This window comes from Heteronotia binoei, chromosome 13 (genome assembly GCF_032191835.1).
Source record: "Heteronotia binoei isolate CCM8104 ecotype False Entrance Well chromosome 13, APGP_CSIRO_Hbin_v1, whole genome shotgun sequence".
Classification (NCBI taxonomy): domain Eukaryota; kingdom Metazoa; phylum Chordata; class Lepidosauria; order Squamata; family Gekkonidae; genus Heteronotia; species Heteronotia binoei.
In genome coordinates, this window is record NC_083235.1 from 22,830,757 (window position 1) to 22,853,873 (window position 23,117).

At 43.9% G+C, this 23,117-nt stretch overlaps 1 protein-coding gene across 1 annotated transcript in view; it reads right to left on the bottom strand.

Moving 5' to 3' along the window:
• The window catches only part of NCKAP1L (NCK associated protein 1 like), a 129,486-nt gene that overhangs the window by 69,528 nt on the left and 36,841 nt on the right, over positions 1–23,117 (bottom strand). The window contains exons 13-17 of the mRNA XM_060252162.1: positions 20,252–20,384; positions 16,944–17,025; positions 15,675–15,733; positions 10,113–10,258; positions 8,651–8,783 (exon numbers count right to left, since the gene is read on the bottom strand). Coding sequence (XP_060108145.1) covers positions 8,651–8,783; positions 10,113–10,258; positions 15,675–15,733; positions 16,944–17,025; positions 20,252–20,384 — 553 coding nt within the window. The remainder of the gene's footprint in view (positions 1–8,650; positions 8,784–10,112; positions 10,259–15,674; positions 15,734–16,943; positions 17,026–20,251; positions 20,385–23,117) is intronic.

Consider the following 23,117-nt stretch of genomic DNA (forward strand, 5'->3'; position numbering starts at 1 on the left):
TTGTTTACAAGAAGTACACATTAGACAATTGGATTACAAATTTTTATGTAACAAATTTTTAGGGGAAGAATTTGGTTCATTGGCTAAAGAAAAAAAAAGGGGAGTGATTTTTTACATAAAGAAGGAGCTGGAGCCAAAACTGATTTTTAAAGATAATGAAGGTAGATATTTGGCAGTAAAAGTTTTTATGTATGGCAAAAAGACTCTGTTGTTAGGACTTTATGCTCCTAATGGGGCTAAGAGTGACTTTTTTCAATGATATTATGAAACTACTGGATCAAGTAACATACGATCAGATAATGCTTATGGGTGACTTTAATGGAACTATCCAGAACTCCTTAGATAGATCTGGGGGGGGAAATGCAGATGGGAAACTACTTAAAGCATTTTTTGAACTAATCAAACAAGAGAGCTTAGAAGATGTGTGGAGAAAATTCAACCCCAGGGTACGAGACTATACTTTTTTTTCAGCCAGACATAATACCTTTTCTAGGATTGATTTTTTTATTGGCTACAAAAGAGTTGGGGTTGATCACAAAAAAAGTAGAGATTCTTCTGAAAATAAGTGCAGACCATAACCCGTTGATGTGGTTGGCTAAAGGGAGGAAAAAAGAGAGGAGGTGGAGAATAAATGATGACTTATTATAGAAAGTGGAGGTAGTGGCATCTCTAAAAAAAGAAACTAAAGCTTTTTTCCAAATAAATGACAACCAAGAGGTACAATTTTAAACGGTTTGGCATGCCTATAAGGCTGTGATGAGAGGAACATTAATTACATTGAATAACAAGGACAGAAGGGCAAATGAAAAGCAATTGTTGTACTTACAAAAGGAAATAAGAAAAAAGAAATTGAATTAAGAAAGAGACTGGGGGAAAAGAAAATTTTGCAAGAAATTACAATTTTACAGAGTCAGTTAAGTCATTTACTGAATAAAGAGGTGGAGTGGAATTTGAAAAGACTCCAACAAAAATCTTTTGAAGGGGCAAACAAACCTGGAAAGTATTTGGTGTGCGAAATGAAGAAAAGAAGGGAAAATAAATACATAAACAAGATTAAAACCAGTGGCAAAGAAATTGTAGACCGGGAGGGCATTAAAACGGAATTCTACAAGTACTATGCTAACTTGTTTAAAGGCCAGCGAGTTGATAAAGAAAGAATAGAAGCTTATTTACAAAATGTGAAGGTAAATCCAACAACAGAAATGATGAAAGAAACATTGAATGATCCAATTGAAAAAAGTGAAATAGAAGCTGCAATCAGTTCAATGAAAATAGGGAAAGCAGCAGGACCGGATGACTTTTCAATAAAATTTTACAAAGTTCTTATAAATATATTAGTTCCAATGCTCCAAAAATTGATGAATAATATCCGTTTGGATGGGCAAGTGCCAAATACTTGGAAAGAAGTAGTTATTTCATTGTTACCAAAAGAAGACAGAGATGCTACAAATGTGAAAAATTATAGACCGATTTCATTGCTTAACAATGAGTACAAAATCTTTGCAAAAATTTTGGCAGAAAGGCTAAAACAATACCTGCATAGGTTTATCTGTGAGGAGCAAGCAAGCTTTCTCCCGAAGAGGCAAATTAGAGACAATATCAGAATAGTGGTGGACATTGTACAGTATTATGAAAAACATCCGGAAAAAGAAGTGGAACTCCTTTTTGCTGATGCAGAGAAAGCCTTTGACAATCTTAACTGGGACTTTTTGTTTGCTGTGATGGAAAAAGTAGAGTTGGGAAAAGACTTTATAAGAATGGGAAAACGAAATATACTGAACAGCGAGCTAAGCTATGTGTTAATTCAGATTTAACGGAGCAAATGTTTGTCAGCAAAGGTACAAGACAAGGTTGCCCTTTATCCCCATTGCTATTTGTAATGACTCTAGAGATTTTGTTGTTGCAAATAACAGAAGATAAGGAAATAGAGGGGCTAAAGTTGAAAGGATGGAATTATAAATATAGAGCCTTTGCAGATGAAATGATGTTTATTACTGAAAATCCAATACAAGTATTACCATTGTTATTGGAAAAAATTAGAGAATATGGTGACCTTGCTGGGTTTTACATAAATAAAGAAAAATCACAAATTTTAAGTAAAAATGTATTATTGTGCAAACAGAAAGAACTTCAAAATGCAACTGGATGTGAAATCACCTCAAAAGTAAGATATTTGGGTGTAGAGATCACGATGAAAAATATAGATCTGTTTAAAAATAACTATGATAAACTTTGGCGTAAAATTGAAGCCGATATGTTGAAATGGAATAAACTGGTCTCTTTGGGGCAGGATAGCTGCTGTGAAAATGAATCTCTTACCAGGAATGTTGTTCCTCTTTCAAACAATTCCAATTGGAAAATGTTAAACAATTCAATAGATGGCAAAAAAAGATTTCTGAATTTGTATGGGCAGGGAAAAAAACAAGAATCAAAAGGAAAATACTAATTGATGCAAAAGAATGAGGAGGCTTTCAACTGCCGGATCTTAAATTATATCATGAAGCAGTATGTTTAGTATGGCTCAAGGACTGGATAACTTTATCCAACCAGAAGTTATTGGCGTTAGAAGGTCATTGAAATCTATTTGGTTGGCATGCATATTTGTATTATGGGAAGGAGAAGATGGATGGTTTTTTCCAGCATCATTTTATAAGAAGAAGTTTGTTGAATACTTGGAAAAAATATTTTAAATATGGTGATGAGAGGAAACCACTCTGGATTGTACCAATGGAAGTTATAAAATGGATTTCTGACTCACAGGAAGACAAATGGGCTACATACAAACAATTGCTAAAAATTAAGGGTGGCAAAGTAGAATTAAAAGTGGAGGAAGAACTGCAAGACAAATTTAATTGGTTCCAGGTGCTACAAATTAAAAGTTTAGTGGATAAAGATATCAGGACTACAGGTATAAGGCAAGATCAGACAGAAATGGAAAAAGTGCTATTAGGGGAAGATGAAAAGTTGATTGCAAAGATGTATAAATTGTTATTGAAATGGTCTACAGAAGATGAAGTAGTAAAATCTCAAATGATTAAATGGGCAATAAATATGAATAAAGAAATTTCAGTGGAGACATGGGAATACCTAAGGAAGAACTCTATGAAAATATCGACATGTAATAATATAAAAGAAAACTGTTTGAAAATGCAATACAGGTGGTATATGACACCTAAGAAGTTAGCAAAAATGAACAAGCAGGCATCTGATCGGTGTTGGAAATGTAAAAAGCATGAAGGCTCTTTTTACCATATGTGGTGGACATGTGAAAAAGTGAGACAATTTTGGCAAATGATTCAACAAGAGATGTCGAAGGTTTTGGGATTTGCAGTTAAAAGGGCACCAGATACCTGTTTGGTAGGATTACAAATGGAAAGTTTTCCGAAGCAAGACAGAACTTTGGTGTGGTATATGTTGTCAGCTGCAAGAACATTGTTTGAACAAAGGTGGAAGCAAGTTGAAATACCAGATAAATGGGACTGGATTTTAAAAACTTTACATTGGAGTGAAATGGATAGACTTACTAGAATCTTGAAAGACAGTGATGCAGAAAAATTTAAAGATGAATGGAAGAAGTTTCAGGACTATATTGAAAAGCAATGGAGAGTTAAGAGACATTTGGTTGTTTCTGAAAGTATAAACTGAAATTGGGGAAAATGGAGGAGACAGATGATTAGAAAGAATTTTTTGAATCAATATACAATAGCTCCTTTTAATAGCAGTTAGAAAATATAGTGATAATTACAACAAACAGCTATAATTGATGTGATAATAGAGTGATGAAAGATAAGTGTAATACTTAAAAAGATTTAAATAGCTATAACTGGTGTGATAATAGATGAAAGATAAGTGTAATACTATGGGTGAACTAAAAGGTTAAGGTGATATGATTTAGTATATTAAAATAAATAAGTTCAGGATGTGCTAACAATGTCCTGAAGGAAAGCTAGAAGACCGAATTATAAATAGAGATACAGAGATGTTATTAGATTTTATGTAAGTTTTATAGTGCAAGATTCTAAATCGGATGGTACCTTAATTGTTTTTTCTCAATAGCTTGAAGCAGTGATGGAGGTCAAAGAAAAGAGGTGGGGAAGTGAGAAAAAAAAGAAAATGTGTAATGTATTGATAAGGATTGAAATATTGCTTTTTTTCTTTTTTTATTATTTGAAATGCATTTCAATATATTGCAAAAATTTAATAAATTTGGTTAACCCAAGAAATGGACTAAAAGATGCAGTGACATATTTGCACACAAACAAAGATGTTGTAAAGAAGACACTTTGAAGTGTGAAATTCTAAAATTATTTTATAAAATCAACTATAGTAACATTCGTATTCACAGAGAATTTTTGAAATTTCAATTCCAACGCACAGGAGGCCATCTAGTTTGACAGGTATTTGACAGGAGAAGATTTAGATGGGCCCAGCTAAATTGGTTGTTTTGTACCAATGACTGGTTCCACAATTCTAACACTTTGACAGCCAGTCAGGGATATAAGTGGATAAGTAAAATATCAAAACTCAGGAAGAGAAGACCAGCACCAGTGCTCGGGGTTCTACCATCCTAGGCAGAACGCCACGCCCCCCCCATGTGCTCCTAAGGGGGGATTTTCTTCGCATGCCGGTGATGATGCCATCAAGCCAGCAAGCAGGCAAGCCCAGAGCCCCAGGTAGTGCACACAAGTGCTGCCGCAATGCCACTTTTCTTCACAGGGCAAAGGTTGTCTGTGCTTGTCAGAGCCTTCAAAGAAAGCCTCCGAAGAGTGCCGAGTTTTACTGCTGCCTGCTGCTTTTGGATTGAAAGCAATTGGGTGGGTGGCACCTTCCCATTGCGTTCATCAGCTCCAACTAGTGCAATGGGAAGGTGCCGCCACGCAGCCACTTTTAACCAGAAAGCGGCAGGCAGCAGTAAAATGGGGCGCTCTTCAGATGCTTCCTTGGAAGCCTTCGACAAGCCAGGGCAGGCAACGTTTGCCCTGTGAAGAAAACCGCCCAGGGCTCTCAGCTTGCCTGCTGGCTAGCACAATTGTGCCACGTGGGAAGGGGGAGTAAGGGGGCACCCAGCAGTGCCTCCTGGTAGGGTGGCACCCTAGGTGGTGCCTACCAGGCCTACTCCCATGCTCTGTTCCTGAAGAAGACACTGTGTCTGGGGCACTGCAGTTGGCTGAAATCAACAAGCAATCAACTGGTAACCAGAGGACAGTAAGAAGTTTGACGCTCTGCAGAAAACTTTGTAAGGAGAAAGCCACAGGTTGGAAATCTTCAGAGAGGTTTGTGCAATTGCCTCAGTGCTTCCACTGTCCTGATTTAAACTGTATTGCTGAGAAAGAAACTGCAAGCAACCTTGAGAAGCTGCTAACTGTAACAAGTATTGGTTAGGATAGACTAGTAAGGTTTTTTGTTTCTGTGTTTCTTGTTTGTCTGTACATCTCTATTTTTTAGTCTGTCTTTTAAATAAACTGCATCCTTCTTATATTTTAATTGGACATGGTTCTGGTCCTCATTACTAGTCTAACTGGGTGAATTCACACTAAGTAGCAGACAAAAAGGAACCCTTTTTTTGTTAATTGGAATTTTTCTCTAAATTAGAAATTCTGGACCCAGAAACGTGATGTTTTGACACCTCCCACCCTCTTCTCTTCTTCCTTTATGCTTCCACCGTCCCCTTATTTTTATTCACCGCCCCACAATTGCACCCAAGGCTACCACTGCCCTCCTGGATTGTTCCAACACCCCCAGGGGGCAATATCGCCCACTTTGAGAAACACAGCTCTAAAGCATCAATTTTTCCCCCAGAGGGACTGATCTCTGTAGTCTGGAGAAGAGCAATAATTCCAGGGGATCCCCAGGTCCCCCTGGAGGTTGACAACCCTGGTTACATTACTCAAGACCAGGATCCGGGCAGCCCACATATCAAACAATTCTAAGCCTCAACCACACCAGCCACAAGTGCAAACTTCCATCGGACAGCAATGCTGATTCTGAATTAGGCAGATCACGAGAAGGAAGGCGGGAAAGGTTGCATCAATGCTTAGATCTTGTGGCCCTGTCTTACCTGCCTAGGGAAATGTTGATTGACACTTTGGGGTCAGTTTTCTCCAGGCCGGTTTAGCAAGGGATCTAGAGATTTTGCTGTCTTCTGGGCATGAGGCAGGGTTCACTGGGGATGTATGTGTGTGGAGGAAGTGTTTGTGAAGTTCCTGGACTAGATGGCCATGGAGGGTTGGACTAAATGACCGTGGAGGTCCCTTCCAACTCTGCGATTCCTTTTGCAATCTGATTCTGCCTAAGAACTCCTCCACGCTTTGCTCTACCCAACATGAACAAGCACGACCTGAAAAGGCAGGGTTGCTCACTTTGCCACCAGCTCCAGTCGCCGTGCTGTTAACAGCAGTCAGATGTGCAAAACGTTAATAAGGGATAAAGGTTGCCTCCCCGTGGAGAAAAAAACGTTGCCTGTTGTTTACTGAAGATCAAGCAAAGGCACTACCGGCATTTTGCCAGGAATCTGAGTTTTTTGTTTTTTTCTGGTCAGTTGGAACTTGGAAGCTTTGCCTGAACGACTGGTGGAAATTCTGAAGCTGTAATAATCTGTGGGGATATACTTATGACAATGATCATCCATCTTCCCCTGACGTCCTAATAAGAAGGGCAAAGTCCACCCCCTGCTTACCAGGACTTCACTTTTGCTCTTTCCACTTCCTCCCTGAGCTATGCTGCTTAGGTAATGATCATTATGGCTCTGCAGGGGGCTATCTGATACCTTCTTTCATTCCAATTATAGATAGGCCGCCAGTTCTCTTGCCTTTTTGCTAAGGACACTGTCTGCACAAAATGTCCTTGACTTGCAGCCACCCTATGGTGACCTCAGCAAGGGGCTCTCAAAGCAACTGAGAAGCAGAGGTGGTTTGCCACTGCTTTCGTCTGCAGAGCCTTCCTTGGCGATCTCCCTTCCAAGTACTGACCCAACTTAGCTTCCAAGATCTGATGAGACTGGACTAGACCAGGGGTGCCAAAACTGCTTAACGTAAAAGCCACACAGAATAAACGTCAGATGTTTGAGAGCCACAAGACGTGAACGTCAGACGTTTGAGAGCCGCAATACATGAATGTCAGATGGTTGAGATCTGGAAGGAAAGCAGGCAGGCAAAAAGATGGGGAGGTTGTACTGGGTGAAGCACCTGGTGTCAGGATGATTTTATCTTTCTTTTTCATTTTTTTCATTTTACAGGTTTTATTAAGTTTTACAGAGAAAACTGGGGAATTGGGGGAAGGATCAGGGATAGGGTACAGAAAATAAAATACTAGATTGCAGTTATTACTACAAAAAAAAACAAAAGAAAAAGGATAATTAATTATACCTGCAAGAATTAGTACACAGATATACCTTTGAATTCTACAAACGTTTTATGATCTTCTGATATTACTATAAAATCCTACTGTTTTACAAACCATTTAGTGGCAAATTCCAGATTCTTATCTTTCATGTCCATGATCATACAAAACCAAAACGGTATTATCTTTAATCTACATAAAACAACAAAAGAAAGAAGGAAAAGAAGATTCTGGTCTTCAGTACACGTTTATTAACCGAAAGTTCAGTATAGAGCGACAGCAGCTCTATTTCTCTATCTAAGTTGCAGAGGAATCATTTTTAAAAACAGACAGTGAAAGCAAGCTTGGAAGTGTGCAGCCCACTGAAATCTCAGAAACCAGCCAACTGAATCTTCCAGCAGTCCAGAGACAGCTTTTAAAGCCCTGCACGGCTCTTTCCCCCTCTTGTGACCAACAAGAAAGCGGACTAAATTAGGTGAAAAGAGTACATGAAACCCCACAGAATAAATCATTTAAAATAAGCTGAAATTATGGACATTTGGTTTCTTTACATAATGTATGCCATTTATAATTTATGCCGCTCTGAGTACAGTGTTTTGGGATTGCTCTTGGAAGGGGGGTGAATTTTTATGGGGGGGTGAATGCTCATTAAACAAAACTGAAACAACACAGAAAGGCAGAAAAGTCTAATTCAGAGATGGCCAAACTGACTCAGGAGCCACATGTGGCTCTTTCACACAGATTATGTGGCTCTCGAAGCCCCCACTCCATCGGTCGGCTTGGAGAAGGCATTTCTCCTTTTAAATCATTTCGCCAAGCCAAGCCAGTCAACAGCTTGGAGGGTGCATTTAACATTAAAATTGCTTTCTTTCCACCTCCACCTCCCTCCTCCCGCCTGCCATCTATTTGTTTTCTTTCCACCTTTCCTTCCCTCCTGTCTTGAGGCTTTCAAACATCTGACGCTTATTCTATGTAGTTCAAACATCTGGTGCTTATTCTATGTAGCTCTTACGTTAAGCAAGTTTGGCCACCCCTGGTCTAGTTGATGTAGCTCAGGAAGGGCTTCTCAGTGGAGTTCTACCCTGGTCCGTTCACAGGGGTCATTTTGTAGGGAAAAAGGTGCAGCTCAGTGGTATATCTCATTTGCATATGCCCCGGGATCTGTGGGCAGCAGGGAGAGAACTCCCCACTGCATGCAGACCCTGGCTGGAGGTTCAGCTCTCATGAGCTCCTGCTGAATTCAAGCCCTGTCCATTCATACCCATCATTCACTCCTCTACCCATTCCCCATCAGGGCCCACTATATACACACCTCTTCAGGGCACAAAGAATGGGTGGCATGGCTAAAGTCAGCACAAAGAAGCGGGAACGCAACAGAATAGCGCAGCATGGAAGGTTCCTCCATAGTGGATGCAAAGAGCTTCTCCAAGAGATGCACATAGAAGCTGTCAAAGGAATAGACATATCAGCAACCAGGGAACAAGCGGACATCCTCTTAGACTGAGAAACACTAGTATTTTGAACATATCTGCTGCCGGCATATGCAACACCTAGTGCAGCGATCTCCAATCTATTTGAGCCTGTGGGCACCTTGGGAATTCTGATGCAGCACAGTGGGCATAGCAACAAAATGACTGCCGCAGGAGTAAAACAGTAGATCCTTGTGCTGTGGAGGCAGCTGCTGCCAAAGCAATATTTTTTTTGAAAAATCTACACAGTCAATCAAAGGGAAAGGAAAGGTAACCCTGTGCAAGCACCAGTCGTTTCTGACTCTGGGGTGACGTTGCTTTCACAATGTTTTCACAGCAGACTTTTTTTTTTTAACGGGGTCTTTTGCCATTGCCTTCCCCAGTCTTTTACACTCCCCCCCCCCCGCAAGCTGGGTACTCATTTTACCGACCTCGGAAGGATGGAAGGCTGAGTCAACCACAAGCCAGCTACCTGAAAACTCAGCTTCCACCGGGGATCGAAGTCAGGTCATGAGCAGAGCTTAGGACTGCAGTACTGCAGCTTTAACACTCTGCGCCACGGGGCTCTTCAAGTCAATCAAAGATCCAGTAGTTAATCAGTGGCTTTACTGGGCAAAAAAACCAAATCTAGCCTCACCTATTACCTAAAAATACTTAAGGACACCAGAAAAGGTGTTGGTGGGCACCATGTTGCCCATGGGCACTATGTTGGGAGCCTCTGATCTAATGTATAAGAGAAGCTCCTACAAGGGATGACAGATGGGAAAGCTAGTCAGATAATGATACCTTCTTCCCTCTGCTAAATGGCATTTCCTGGATTGTCCCCAGAATGGAATTCTTTAGTTTCCCCTCCTGCTTCCTCTTGCATTCTTTGTCTCTCCCCTTCTTCACCAGACATATAGTTAGGTTGCTTACTTATCTCTTCTTCTTCTATGCAGTCAGCAATGTTAGTTCCTAAAATAAACCTTTCTCTTATTCAATTGCCTCCTGCTTCTCTGTACACTAAATAGTGATTCTGCAGATGCTATGAATGTACATTTGACCCAATGTTTAACCTAATCCTCTATCTGGCAGCAGCTCTCCAAGTCTTAAGCATGGGTGGGGTGGGGTGGGGAGTCTTTCTCAGCCCCACTGCTTTAGATAACGAGAGATGCCAGAGTATGAAATTGGGACCTTTTCAATGCAAAGCGTGAGCTATCCCTCTTCCCGGGCTCCCTGTTTCCTCAGAGTTAAAAGACTCTTTGCGTGTGCAAAACAGCCTCTGCTTTGTGGCTTGCCTCCCCTTCTCCTTCCCCAAGCACTTACCAGAAAATGGAGAGGTCAGATGTCTCCAGTAACAGTTCTTCTAGAGAGTCGAGCATCCTGGTGTGAAAGACTATAAGGTTCATCACTTTGGCCACATCAGGATTCTCCCGTAGTTGCAAGGGGGCCTTGTTGACACTGGTATATGCCTGGAAAGAGGGGTGGGGTTGACAATGAAAACCACTTGGGAGAAAGAAACTAATTCTTTACCCTGAATGCTCTGGAGAGGACAATGTTCCTCTGAATTATGGGGTCGTATATTCAGGGCTGCATGATGCATCACACACATGTTGATTACTCAGAACTCAAAAGGCTTTGAATGTGTGATTCTCAGTTTAAGTGCAAGTAGGATCCCGTAAAAAATCTGCCGTGAAAACATTGTGAAAGCAACATCACCCCAGAGTCGAAAATGGCTGGTGCTTGCACAGGGGACTACCTTTACCTTTTTAGGATCCTGCTATGTGATTTCTGGGTACTCATTTTACTGACCTCGGAAGGATGGAAGGCTGAGTTCACCTGGAGCCGGCTACCTGAACCAGCTTCTGCTGGGATCTAACTCAAGTCGTGAGCAGATGGCTCCAACTGCAGTACCGCAGCTTTACCACTCTGTGCCCAGGGGCTTGCTGGGGGGAAAGTTTAGATGACTGGGGAAGGCAATGGCAAACCACCCTGTAAAAAGTCTGCCGTGAAAAGGTTGTGAAAGCAACGTCACCCCAGAGTCGAAAACAACTGGTGCTTGCACAGGGGACTACCTTTACCTTTTTATGTGATTTCTACGTCATTTAAAGTGTTGCTGTACTAGTACATGTGCTTTGCTTCAGTTCTGTTAGATTTCTGGGTGGTTCTAGATTCTGCAATCCTAGTCCTATTTCACTGTTTATTTGATGTCCCATCCTGTTGATTAGATTGATTCACACTGTGCGATCTACCTCAAGTCCCATGAGAAAGGCAGGCTATACAAGATGTGTATACTGGTAGCTTGAAATGAAGACCCTTTGTTGGAGAGGCTCCCTGCAGCTGCATTCAGATTGGCTGCCCTTGCTGAACCAGCCAGTCAGGTAATATCCATTTGAATAAAGCCCATTGTTTGAGAGGCTCCCTGCAGCTCCATTCAGAGTGGCTGCCCTTGCTGAGTCAGCCAATCAGGTAAACTCCATTTGAATTAAGCCCATGCAAATGAAGGTTCCAAGCACCTGTTTTTCTATTGGGCTGTTTATTGCTTGAGGTGTTTTGGGTGGAGTTTCTGTGTATATAGTTGCGGCTGGCCATGTGTGTTTTCAGCTGGGTTTTCACTAATAAAAGAGCCATGCTGGAATCACTATAGTATCTGACCCACTACTTTTCAAGACGTAAACGATAAATAAATCATTTAACATAATACTGCTAAACTTTGAGTTGTCATTGATATGAAAGTTTACCTAGCTGAAGGCTGCCTTTCTCTCTAATGGGGACCCACAACAGTATATGACTGTCACCCTCCCCTCCTTCATTTTATCCCCACAACAATCCTTTGAGGCAAAGGCAGCAACTGAAAGTGACTGACCCAAGATCAACACACAGACTACCACGGGAGAGGAGGGATTTGAACCCGTCTCCCAGCTGGAAGTCCAACATTGTACTCACTATGCTGTGGTGGCTACTTGTGCCAACTCACTTCTGCGAACTCATTCACAGACCTGCAAATGAGCTCTCAGACTAGAAAACTACAGCCAATGGTTGGTGAATATTCAGGAGTGAACTGTCTCTCAGTGTTGGAATATTCAGCTAAGTAGCAAAGGCAGCCACACATGTGCATTAGTTTAAGGCAGCGGTGGCCAAACTGTGGCTTGGGTGCCACATGTGGTTCTTTCATATATATTGTGTGGCTCTCGAAGCCCACCCCGCCTCGTCGGCGAGCTTGGAGAAGGCATCTTTCTCTTTAAATCACTTCTCCAAATCAAGACAGCTGGTGGCTTGGAGAATATATTTAAAGTTGCTTTCTTTCCACCTCTCCCTCCCTATCTATTTCCTTTCCTCCCACCCTTCCTTCTAACATCTGACGTTCATGTCTTGCAGCTCTCAAACATCTGACATTTATTCTATGTGGCTGTTATGTTAAGCAAGTTTGGCCACCCCTGGCTTAAGGAAATTACTATATAAAGGAGAAAAAGGGTTACATTTGGAAGTAAAACAACAAACATCCTGTCTAACTAGTTCTAAGTTCCATGTTGACTGTTTGGATGCTAAACCTTGTGTGTGAGAGAAAACGAAAGAAATAATATTCCCTAACAGTCCCCTGCCCCCGCTTCCTGTGGACCGAGGTGCCCAAACAGACATAGCACCCCAATAAAACATGATCAGCCAACAGACAATGTACAGCTCTATTCATTAGGAATATTATCATCTTCTCTCTGGTGGGAACTATTGTGTAAGAGCTATTTAGCCCTAAGCTAAATGGCTAGCACCAGCATGCATACATAATCAAGTTAACTCTTTTATGACTGAAGGATGAACTTGCAAGCTCCAACACTCAGGTTAACTGAGAACTTCAAAAGTAATACTTTGCAAAGAGACAGCTACCACTGGGATGGCCTCTTCCTCGGAGGTTTCCAAACAAAGACAGGGCAGACTTATGAAAGCAATGTTTGGGTACAGGAACCTTGGCTGGAGACCCCAGAACACTGATCTTGCTAAATGATGCCTCCTCCAGTGAAAACAAAGATGCAAGCAAATGGCTCTTCAGTTCCTCCCACCCTAGTGTGAGCATCCAGGTGGGCAGCCGTGTTCAGGGCCGGCGCTACAGGTTCTGCTGCTCCAGGCAGACCCCTGCGTTGTGCCCCCCTGTGTCACGCCCCCTCCCGCACATGCTCCCCTAAGGAATCCATTTCTTGCGCACGCAGCGCAATGACGTCACTAGTGACATCATCGTGCAGGGCAGCATGTGGGGAGAGAGCGACTGGCGGTGCACAAGAGTGCTGCCATGCCACCGCTTTCCCTCTGCGCCGCCTGGTCGCTTTCAACCCGAAAGCAGCCAGCGGCACTAAAACACTGCGGTATTCAGAGGCTTCCAAGGAAGCCTTCGGAGGGTGCGGCGGTTGCTTTCGGCTTGAAAGAGGCCGGGCAGCACTAAAATACCACGCTCTTTGGAGGCTGCCTCCGAAGAGTGCAGTGGCCGAGTAGCACCTTGGGAAGGGGAGTAAGGGGGTGCCTGGTGGCACCCCTAGGCGGGGTAGTGCCATAGGCAGCCACCTACCCCACCTACTCCCACACGCCGGCCCTGGCCGCGTTGGTCTTAATTTTCATTTTCAAGGAGTTTATCACATCAGATTTCTTTGCCTATGTGCCTCTCAGGGCTGTCTGCCACATGACACTAGCAGTGAACGCAGGAGGAGATCACAATCACACCAGGAAAATGCTGCTAACCACCTCTCTGTGTCCATTTTTTTTTTACTTCCTCTTATCTCTCTTGTTAGCAAGTCATTTTCCCAGCTTGTTGCCTCCTCAATCACTAGCAGAAATTAGCTGCTATGGAGACAAACAAGCAGAGACGGGAAAAACTGACCTCTAGTTTCTCCTCCTCCAAGCATTTGACAGCTTCTCTCCAGTTTTGGGGGTTTTTTTGTTACTTGGTTTATTTATAGTCCACCTTTCTTAACTGGGACTCAAGGCAGGTTACACAGTATAAGGGAGGTGGTGAACTCCCTCTCACTGACAGTCTTTAAACAGTGGCTGAACAAACATTTGTCAGAGATGCTTTAGGCTAATCCTGTATTGTTTTATTATTATTATTATTGTTATTGTTATTCTATCCCGCCCTCTCCGCAAGTGGACTCAGGGCGCTAACAATCAGATCAAAACTTCACACAATAAATACAATTAAACAGTTTAAAACTTCAAAACTTTTGAGCATGGGGTTGGACTAGATGGCCTGCATGCCCCCTTCTAACTCTGTGATTATATGTCAAGTACAGTAACCAAGATGGGGCACCCAGTGAACAGTACAATAGGGTTTGGACTACAGAAATGTAAAACAGAGCTGAAACAAACCCAAAAGAAAACATAAGCATTTAAATGTGATATGCCAAATCAGGGGTGTCAAACATCACGCCTGTGGGCCAGAATTGGCCTGACCAGGGCTCTAAAAGCAACTGGTCATTACCTTTATCACCAGATGGCCAAGGTGGTTCATTATGTCCCTTTATTACAGGGGTGGCCAAACTTGCTTAACGTAAGAGACACATTAAATAAACGCCAGATGTTTAAGAGCCGCAAGATAGAAAGGAAGGCGTATGGATGGGGAAGAGAGGGAGAGGTGGAAATAAAGCAATTTTAACTTTGAATGCATTCTCCAAGCCGCCAGCTGGCTTGGCGATTTAAAGAGAGAAATGCTTTCTGTAAGCTGGCCGATGGGACAGTGGGGCTTCAAGAGCCACATGTGTGTGAAAGAGCCACAGTTTGGCCACCCCCACTTTATACTGTCCCAGAGTAACGAGTGGTGGAAGTGGGAGGGTGGGCATCAGGGAGATGCTTTAAGGAAATACTGTAAGAATGCCAATGTTTTAAGCACGTTTGTATTTTTAATTTAAAAAAATAACGGTATGAATTGGGTTTGCCTGTGTCCTCTATAAAGTTCATATCTCCTGTACCTGGCATTACACATGGCCTGGCCTGACAAAGTGACATTTATGTCAGATCCAGACTCCAACATATTTCAGCACCTCTGTGCTAAGTGGTGCAGAAACTACCTAGTGTGAAGCCCACTTACAGTGAGAGGCAGCAATATAATATAATCATACAGACCACAGCCTCTATACCTTTAACCAGGGCTACTGTGTGAATTATTTCACGACAGTGCAGTCCTGTTTACCTGGGCAAAAAAAAGCCCTCTTGAATAATTCCACTTTGCATAGTTTTTGCATTACACACTGGCCAAGAGGCTGCTCGCACACAGAAGATGGGATCTGTATTGGCTGATGCAGTTAAACAGGCCGCATGAAACAACCAAGCAGGTTTTAAGGGAAGCTGTATAGATAGTAGGGTTGCCAAGTCCAATTTAAGAAATATCTGGGGACTTTGGGGGTGGAGCCAGGAGACATTGGGGGTGGAGCCAGGAGCAAGGGTGTGACAAGCATAATTGAACTCCAAATGTGACCATCACATTTAAAGGGACCGCACACCTTTTTTAAATGCCTTCCTTCCATAGGAAATAATGAAGGATAGGGGCACCTTTTGGGGGGGGTCATAGAATTGGACCCCCTAGTCCAATCATTTTAAAACTTGGGGGGTATTTTGGAGAGAGGCACTGGATGCTATATGGAAAATTTGGTGCCTCTACCTCAAAAAACAGCCCCCCCAGAGCCCCAGATACCCGCAGATCAATTCTCCGTTATTTCCTATGGAATAAGCCTCCATAGGGAATAACAGAGTTCCCAGCAGACATTTCTCTCCCCACCCCCTTTCTGATGACCTTGAAGTAGGGGGAGGGCCTTCAAACTGGGGGATCCCCTGCCCCCCACCTGGGGATTGGCACCCTAATAGACAGGGGGAAGGAGAAGAAGAGATGGTAAGACTAAACTGTGGCCTTACCTGTAACCTGAACCAATCCAATCTCAGCCCAGAAAATTCAAATTTTGTCTTTTCATCGACTGCAGGGTGAAAAAAAAATCAACAGAGGGTAAAACAACTGGGGAGGGAGAGGGAAGTGCTGGAACATCTCTCATGACCTGGACCTCACACAAGGGAAAAACCAGAGTGAGCTGAAGTGGGGAAACAAACTTCACATTCTAAGAGGTATCATTTGCTTCTGAACAGCTATCTTTAGATAAATTGGAAGTTTTACCCCATAGAAGTAGTGGGCTCTACAGGTATATACAACACGCTGGCCTTATATGCACACACACAAAGAGGTCTTGCTCAAGACTCAGCAGCGTCTATTCCAGTGCGCACACACCCTTGAAAATGTGCAAGGACTGCAGGGTCAAATCTCAGAAGCTAGAGGAGACCAGATCAGAGCTTCCTTTGGGTGGGGCACTGTGTCCCTTCCCCAATAGCAGACTTTCCCCAACCCCTTCCAATTGCAGCTGACCACAGGGATTTCAAGGCTAGAGGCATTCAGAGGTGATGTGCCATCGCCTGCCTCTACCTAGTGACTCCGGGATTCCTGGATGGTCTCCCATCCACATACTAACCAGGGCCCACCCTGCTTAGCTTCAGAGATCTGATGAGGTTGGGCTACCTAGACCATCAAGGCCAGGGCTTAGCAGAAAACAAAAACAATCTATACACAACTTTCATAATATATTGGAATTATAGCAAATGAAAACTTTTGTTAGTTCATCATGTGAACAATCCTTTGCACAGGGAGGATTAAACAGGTGCTCTACAGATACCCCTCCTCAGGGCTTTTTTTGTAGCAGGAATTCCTCTGCATATTAGGCTACACACCCCTGATTTAACCAATCCTCCTGGAGCTTACAGTAGGCTCTGTACTAAGAGCCCTGTAAGCTTTTGGAGGGTTGGCTACATTAGGGGGGTATAGCCTAATATGCAAAGGAGTTTCTCTACAAAAAAAGCCCTGCTCCTCTTCCCGGCCTCTATTCCCCCAAGCAGTGCTGCATTATGGCTTTTGTGGGTCCTAGGAACTTTGCGTTTATGGGCCCGCCCACCATAATAATATCAATATTGAAAATTATTTCAGATATAACTTCAATACTTCAACATTTTATTATTATTTATTATACTTCAACATTTTATTGTTTTAATTTAAATATTTTTGTGGGCCCCTAAAAGTATAATGGGCTCTAGGTACTGTGCCTACTGGTCTTAATGAATAAGTTGGCCCTGCCCCAAAGTTACCTTGTTTGACAGACAGGGCTGAGAGTGAGCTGACAAACGATGACATGATCACTGACTCTTCTTCAGGGCACACGGTCAGGTCCTGCAAGCGGGCACACACACAAAGGGGCGATCGTTATTTTGGATGGTGTGATTAATGAGGGAGCAGTGCTTTGGGTTTTAACATAGTACGTAGTCTCAGATGCGTTTGGGAAAAGAAGCAACCCAGAAACACAAGAAAAAGAAAGAAAATAAAAGAAGAAAAGAGAAACTTCACAGAAAGGAAATTATCCCAGACTCCCCCTTCCCCATTTTGATCTGTTTGCCAGTCCCTGACTTCCAAGAGTCTTCTGTCATATTGTGTCACAGCAGTAGCCTTGCCTTCCTCTCTATATTTCCTCTTTCCCATCTTGCTTCTTCCTCCAAAACTTCCACAGAATCCATAGCTGCAGTACATTTTAAATTCCATCATTCCCACGGGGAGTTCTTGGAGGCATATAGGCTTCTCTCCTCTTTGGTTTTACCCACAGAACAAGCTTATGAGGTAAGTCAATCTGAGGGCGATTCTTGTGAGGTGGCCATCCAGGGAGCTTTGTGAGAAAGTGGAGAGCTGAACCTGGGTCTCCTAGATCCTAGTCATACACCCCCACCCACCCCCCCAAAAAACCATTGGTGGCTACAAATTAGGGTTGCCAATCCCTAGGTGGGGGCAGGGAATCCCCTGGATTAGAGGCCCTCCCCCCACTTCAGGGTCATCAGAAAGCAGGGGGGGAGGAGGGAAATATCTGCTGGGAACTCTATTATTCCCTATGGAGACTTATTTCCATAGGAAATAATGGAGAATTGATCTGCGGATAGCTGGGGCTCTGGGGGGGGTTGTTTTTTTTTAGGTAGAGGCACCAGATTTTCAGTATAGCATCCAGTGCCTCTCCCCAAAATGCCCCCCAGGTTTCAAAACGATTGGACCACAAGGTCCAATTCTACCAGCCCCAAAAGAAGGTGCCCCTATCCTTCATTATTTCCTATGGAAAGAAAGCATTTAAAACGTGTGCAGTCCCTTTTATATGTGATGGCCAGAACTCCCTTTGGAGTTCAATTATGCTTGTCACACCCTTGCTCCTGGCTCCACCCCAATGTCTCATGGCTCCACCCCCAAAGTCCCCAGATATTTCTTGAATTGGACTTGGCAACCCTACTACAAATTGATGGGTTTTATGCACCTCTTGCTCCTCAGATGGCTACTGACAGCCAGCGAAGGAGAGTTGTATATTTTTATCAGCCTAAGGAGGAAATCTTAGCTTCCAGATTTCTCCCTCAGGCTCTTAAGAAGGAATCAAAACTTAATATTAAGGAACTGGCTGGCTGCCCTCTGGCCCTTGTGTCTCACTGAATGTATGCCCATGATCTGTATATTGTATGCAAACAGTTAATGCTACAGTTAAAATTCTAGAAGACGGGGCAGTTTTACTTTAACCGAATAAGAGGACATCATGATACATGAATGGTTTTCTCATATGTGTCTGTTAAGTAAAAAAGGCTATTTAAAAACAGTTAAGAGGCTTGAAACTCAAGGAAGGGGCCTAGAACAGCCCTGGAGGGTGAGCACCTCTTCTTTCTAGTATAAACTCTGGAAGTGTGAAATAACGAAATACAGCAGCCTGAGGCGTTAATTAAATAGCGAAATTCTTCAAAGCATTCTACCTTAGCTTCAAAGAAAACCTGACTAATCTAATACAAGAATGGCCTCTGCTGGCTCTTCATCCAGGGTCTGAAGCTACACTCAAGAAGTCTCCTGTGGTTTCTATACTCCCACAGAGAGGAGGCCAAAAGAACAGAATCCTCTTGAACTAGAAGTTACTTGCTAGAAAGTTCTGCCTGGATGTTGCTTGGATGGGACCATCTCCTCACCGGGTGTCCTTGGCCCAGTTACCCTCTCTTAGGACTGCTTCACACATCATAAAACTGCTCATGGTCGCCATAAGGACTTTCAAGAAGGAATTTCTGTCCTCAGGAATGAATTCAGAAGCATGCACAGGCCCAGTTTGGATTAGGACCTTGGAATGTCAAGAAGAAGAGGTTTAAACCTCCCCTCCCCCTGTGCCATTTTCCTAATCTGGAATGGTCCTGGAGAACCACTACTTGTCCCTTTGGGGAAACCAACACATTGATGGCTAATATGTAAGTTTCAAATGGAACAAGTACTTATTGGAGCCCTTTCAGATCAAGAAAGCAGCATGAGGGGAGTGGGGGTAGAACTTAAGTCTCCTTTGCCTGTAGTCCCAATGTTTGGTGTAGTGGTTAAGTATGCGGACTCATATCTGGAAGAACCAGATTTGATTACCCACTCCTCCACTTGCACCTGCTGGAATGGCCTTGGGTCAGCCATAGCTCCCGTTGAATTGTCCTTGAAAGGGCAGCTTCTGGGAGAGCTCTCTCAGCCCCACCCACCTCACAGGATGTTTGTTGTGAGGGAGGAAGGTAAAGGAGATTGTGAGCCACTCTGAGATTCTGAGTGGAGGTCAGGATACAAATCCAATGTTGTTATCTTCTTCTCAAAGTGGCTTACAATTGCCTTCCCTTCCTCTTCCCACAACAGACACCTTGTGAGCAGTGTTCCCTCTAACCTGAGTTAGCGTGAGCTAGCTCACAGACTTTTAGCCTTCAGCTCACACATTTTGTTTAGCTCAGGAAGGATGACCCCAAAGCTCACTAATTTATGCGGTAGCTCACAAAGTAGAATTTTTGCTCACAAGACTGCAACCTAGAGGGAACATTGCCTGTGAGGTAGGTGGGACTGAGAGAGTTCGGAGACAACCACATAAGAGTCCAGTAGCACTTTGAAGTCCAACAAAAACTGTGGCAGAGTATACGAGTCACTGCTCACTTCTTTAGATACAGCTAGAATGTGACTCCATCTCCCCTTATATCTTGGAGAGTGGAAGTGATTTCAGGTGCTGAATGATAATAGCAGGTGTGATATACAGAGGGGAAGTAGGCATGCAGAGAGCACTATTGGTAACAGGGCAGGATACCAAGGTTTTGATTCAGTCCAGGAGGATGCATTGTCTTGAGCTTCGTTATCAGCTGCAATTCAGCAGTCTCTTTTTCTCATCTCCCTTTGAAAGTCCTTGGTAAGAGAACTGCTAATCTTAGGTCAGCAGCTGAGAGAACTGTGAGTGGTTCAAGGTCACCCAGCAGGCTTCATGTGGAGGAGTGAGGAATCAAACCCGGTTCTCCAGATTAAGAGTCCACCACTCTTGATCACTAAACCTTGCTGACCCTTGTAGGAGAACCCTTCCCTTCTTCCTCCTCACTGCCATTTTCCATACCTGGATGATGTCGCTGAGCACCAAGGCATCGAAGCGGGACAGATACTGGACGTAGTAGCGCTGGAGGAGGCTCTGGTAACGGCGAACCAGGCGGCGGAGCTCTTCCATCAAGAACAGAAGCTCAGCCAGATGGCTGTGGGAGGAACAGATGGGATTCAGGACGGAGTGAGACCACCGGGCATGTGCCTGTTTGTGTGAGAGGGTTCATATTTCCTGCTCCAAGGCTGACTTACCTAATTTCCTCACATCTGTGCCACACCTGCCTGGATTTGGCTAAAACACTTTCCTCCATCCTAGGAGAATTCACCTTCTTGTCAGCAGGGCTTTTCTGGTAGCAGGAACTCCTTCGCATATTAGGCCACACACCCCTCATGTAGCCAATCCTCCTGGAGCTTGCAGTAGGCCCTGTATGAAGAGCTCTGTAAGCTCCTGGAGGATTGGCTACATGTGTGTGTGGCCTAATATGCAAAGGAGTTCCTGCTATAAAAAAATCCCTGCTTGTCAGAGAAGAAGACGAGCTCCTGGGGAGCATTTTTAAGACAAGGGAAAGCAAGGTGGGATTATCCACGGGATAGCAAATTTTGTGAAACGCTGCATTCCTTGGCCCTCATGCCGGCACAGACAAAGGGAGGGAAAAAGGAAGAGTGGAGTTATATAGGATTGTAGCTTTTTAAAAGGTGCTCTAGGACCTTAAAAGAAATCAAAATAGCCTCCATTAACAAACAAACAAAAAGCAAGGTGGCTGATTGGCTTTCAGCTCTGTCAGTCAGCTCAATGCATGGGAAATACTGATTCTGTTGTTCCACATAGCCATTTACGCTGCATGACATCCACTAGCATTCTGCATGGTCATAGGGACTCCAATCAGACAACACAGACTGCTAGAGAGACTTCTATGAAGATGGACGGGCCTATGCCGGGGTGACGAACTTGCTTAGTATAAGAGCCAGATAGAATAAACATCAGATGTTTGAGAGCTGCAAGACAGGAATGTCAGATGTTTCAGAGCCACAAGACAGGAAGGAAGGAAAATAGATGGGGGAGGGAAAGCAACTTTAACCTTAAAAGCCTTCTCCAAGACACCGGCTAGCTTGATAAAGTGATTTAAAGAGACAAAGCCAGCCGACATGGTTGGGGGGGGGGGCTTCAAGAGCTGTACGATGTGCGTGAAGGAACCACATGTGGTTCCCAAGCCACAGTTTGACCACCCCTGAACAATACCTTTTGGCCCTATTCGATGTACAGCAATAAGCATACCTGAAGGATTCAGGGGGGGAAATCACACCTTCCTTGCTTGGGCCTCCTTTTGAATATCCATTTGAGGCCTCAGATTTTGCTTCAAGGCCCAATGGATTGGTCCGAATCAGAAGAAAAGGCCAAACTGGTCCTTGACCAGCTTTTGCCTTCCACTCAGACATGAGAATCCAGTCCTCTAGAACCATCTAAATGCACAAAGACTTCCTTGCACCACACTGAATCTGGATCTCTATGTGTTCTCATTGTGCAGTCTGAGAGGTGGACGTGCATGCCTTGGAGTGACGTTCTTTAGGATGATCAGATACCAAAGAGGACATGCCTCTTGTATCTTTAACAGAAGAAGGAATTTCGGTAACTGCCTCTCACCACGCATGGGTAAGCAAAGCTGAACTGGCATCAGATTAATAAAGAGTGTCACATGAGACTGCCCACAGTAAAGCCACCTCCCCCCCTAGCAGTACCTGCCACCTCCAACTACAGCCACTGCTGCCCCACAGCTCATCCCAGTTGCCACTGCCTGGAACAACTAATGCTGCTTCTCTTCTGGTTTTCCACTGTGCGAGATGGAATGTTGGACAAGATGGACCACTGGTCTGATCCAGCAGAGCTCTTTAGATGGTGCCCAGGCATCCTTAAGCACGGAGCAACAAGCTGTCTTTGCCCAACACAACTTGCTGAACTCTCATGAAGCTCTACTGGGCACATGTGTTTTGCTGCCCTGTGTTTTAAGATGCCCGCAGAAGCAGGAAGGGATGCAGCACTGGTATTTTGGATCCTGGGCAGAGATTGACACAGCAAGGTAACAAGTTGATATGATGTGACAGGGAGGGGAGGGGGGGCAGATGATGGAGGCTGCTACCCCCCAAAACTCACCACCTGAGGCCACCATCTCACCTTGCCTCACTATGAGCTGTCCTCGATAAAACATCTTCTTTGGCAAAACTATGAACAACACAGAAACTCTGACTGATTTCCCACTAGCACTGCTCCACCCCCAGGCTTCTGTTTCCCTAGGAACAAGAGATAGATTTTTCACTAGTTGCTCTGCGGGTGCATTCGGATCTGTGGCAACCTCCAATTCTAGGCACGGCAACATAACCCTGAAAACACAGCATGTAAAAACGGCGCAGGAAACTGCAGGTTGCTGCAGCTCAAAAATGCGCTCACAGAGCAACGGATGGGAAATTGATCACATGAGCCAGGTGAAAACATCAGACTCGAGGCAGAGCAACACGAGAGGGAAATCGGTCTCTGCGTGGTTCCAGACTGGACAGTGGTTGCTTCTGCACTCAGAATATTGGCTAACAGGGCTGGCATCAGCATACCATGTGGCAGGGCACTGCCTTTGACCCTCACCCATCTCCGCTACTACCTGCCTGCATGCCCTTCCCCCACCTGCTTGATTTAACAGTTCCACCCCCTGTGCTTTCAGCTGCCCGACATCATTGGGGAAGGGCGTGTGGGTAGTGTGCAGGTGACAGGGCTTGTTTTTGTGATATTATTTTAATGGAATAGGGAAGGGAATAAATCCAAAATTAAATTAAAATTAAATTACTCTTGTCCGTGGTGTTGGGGAAAGGGTGTACAGGTGGCACATATGAAGCTGCCT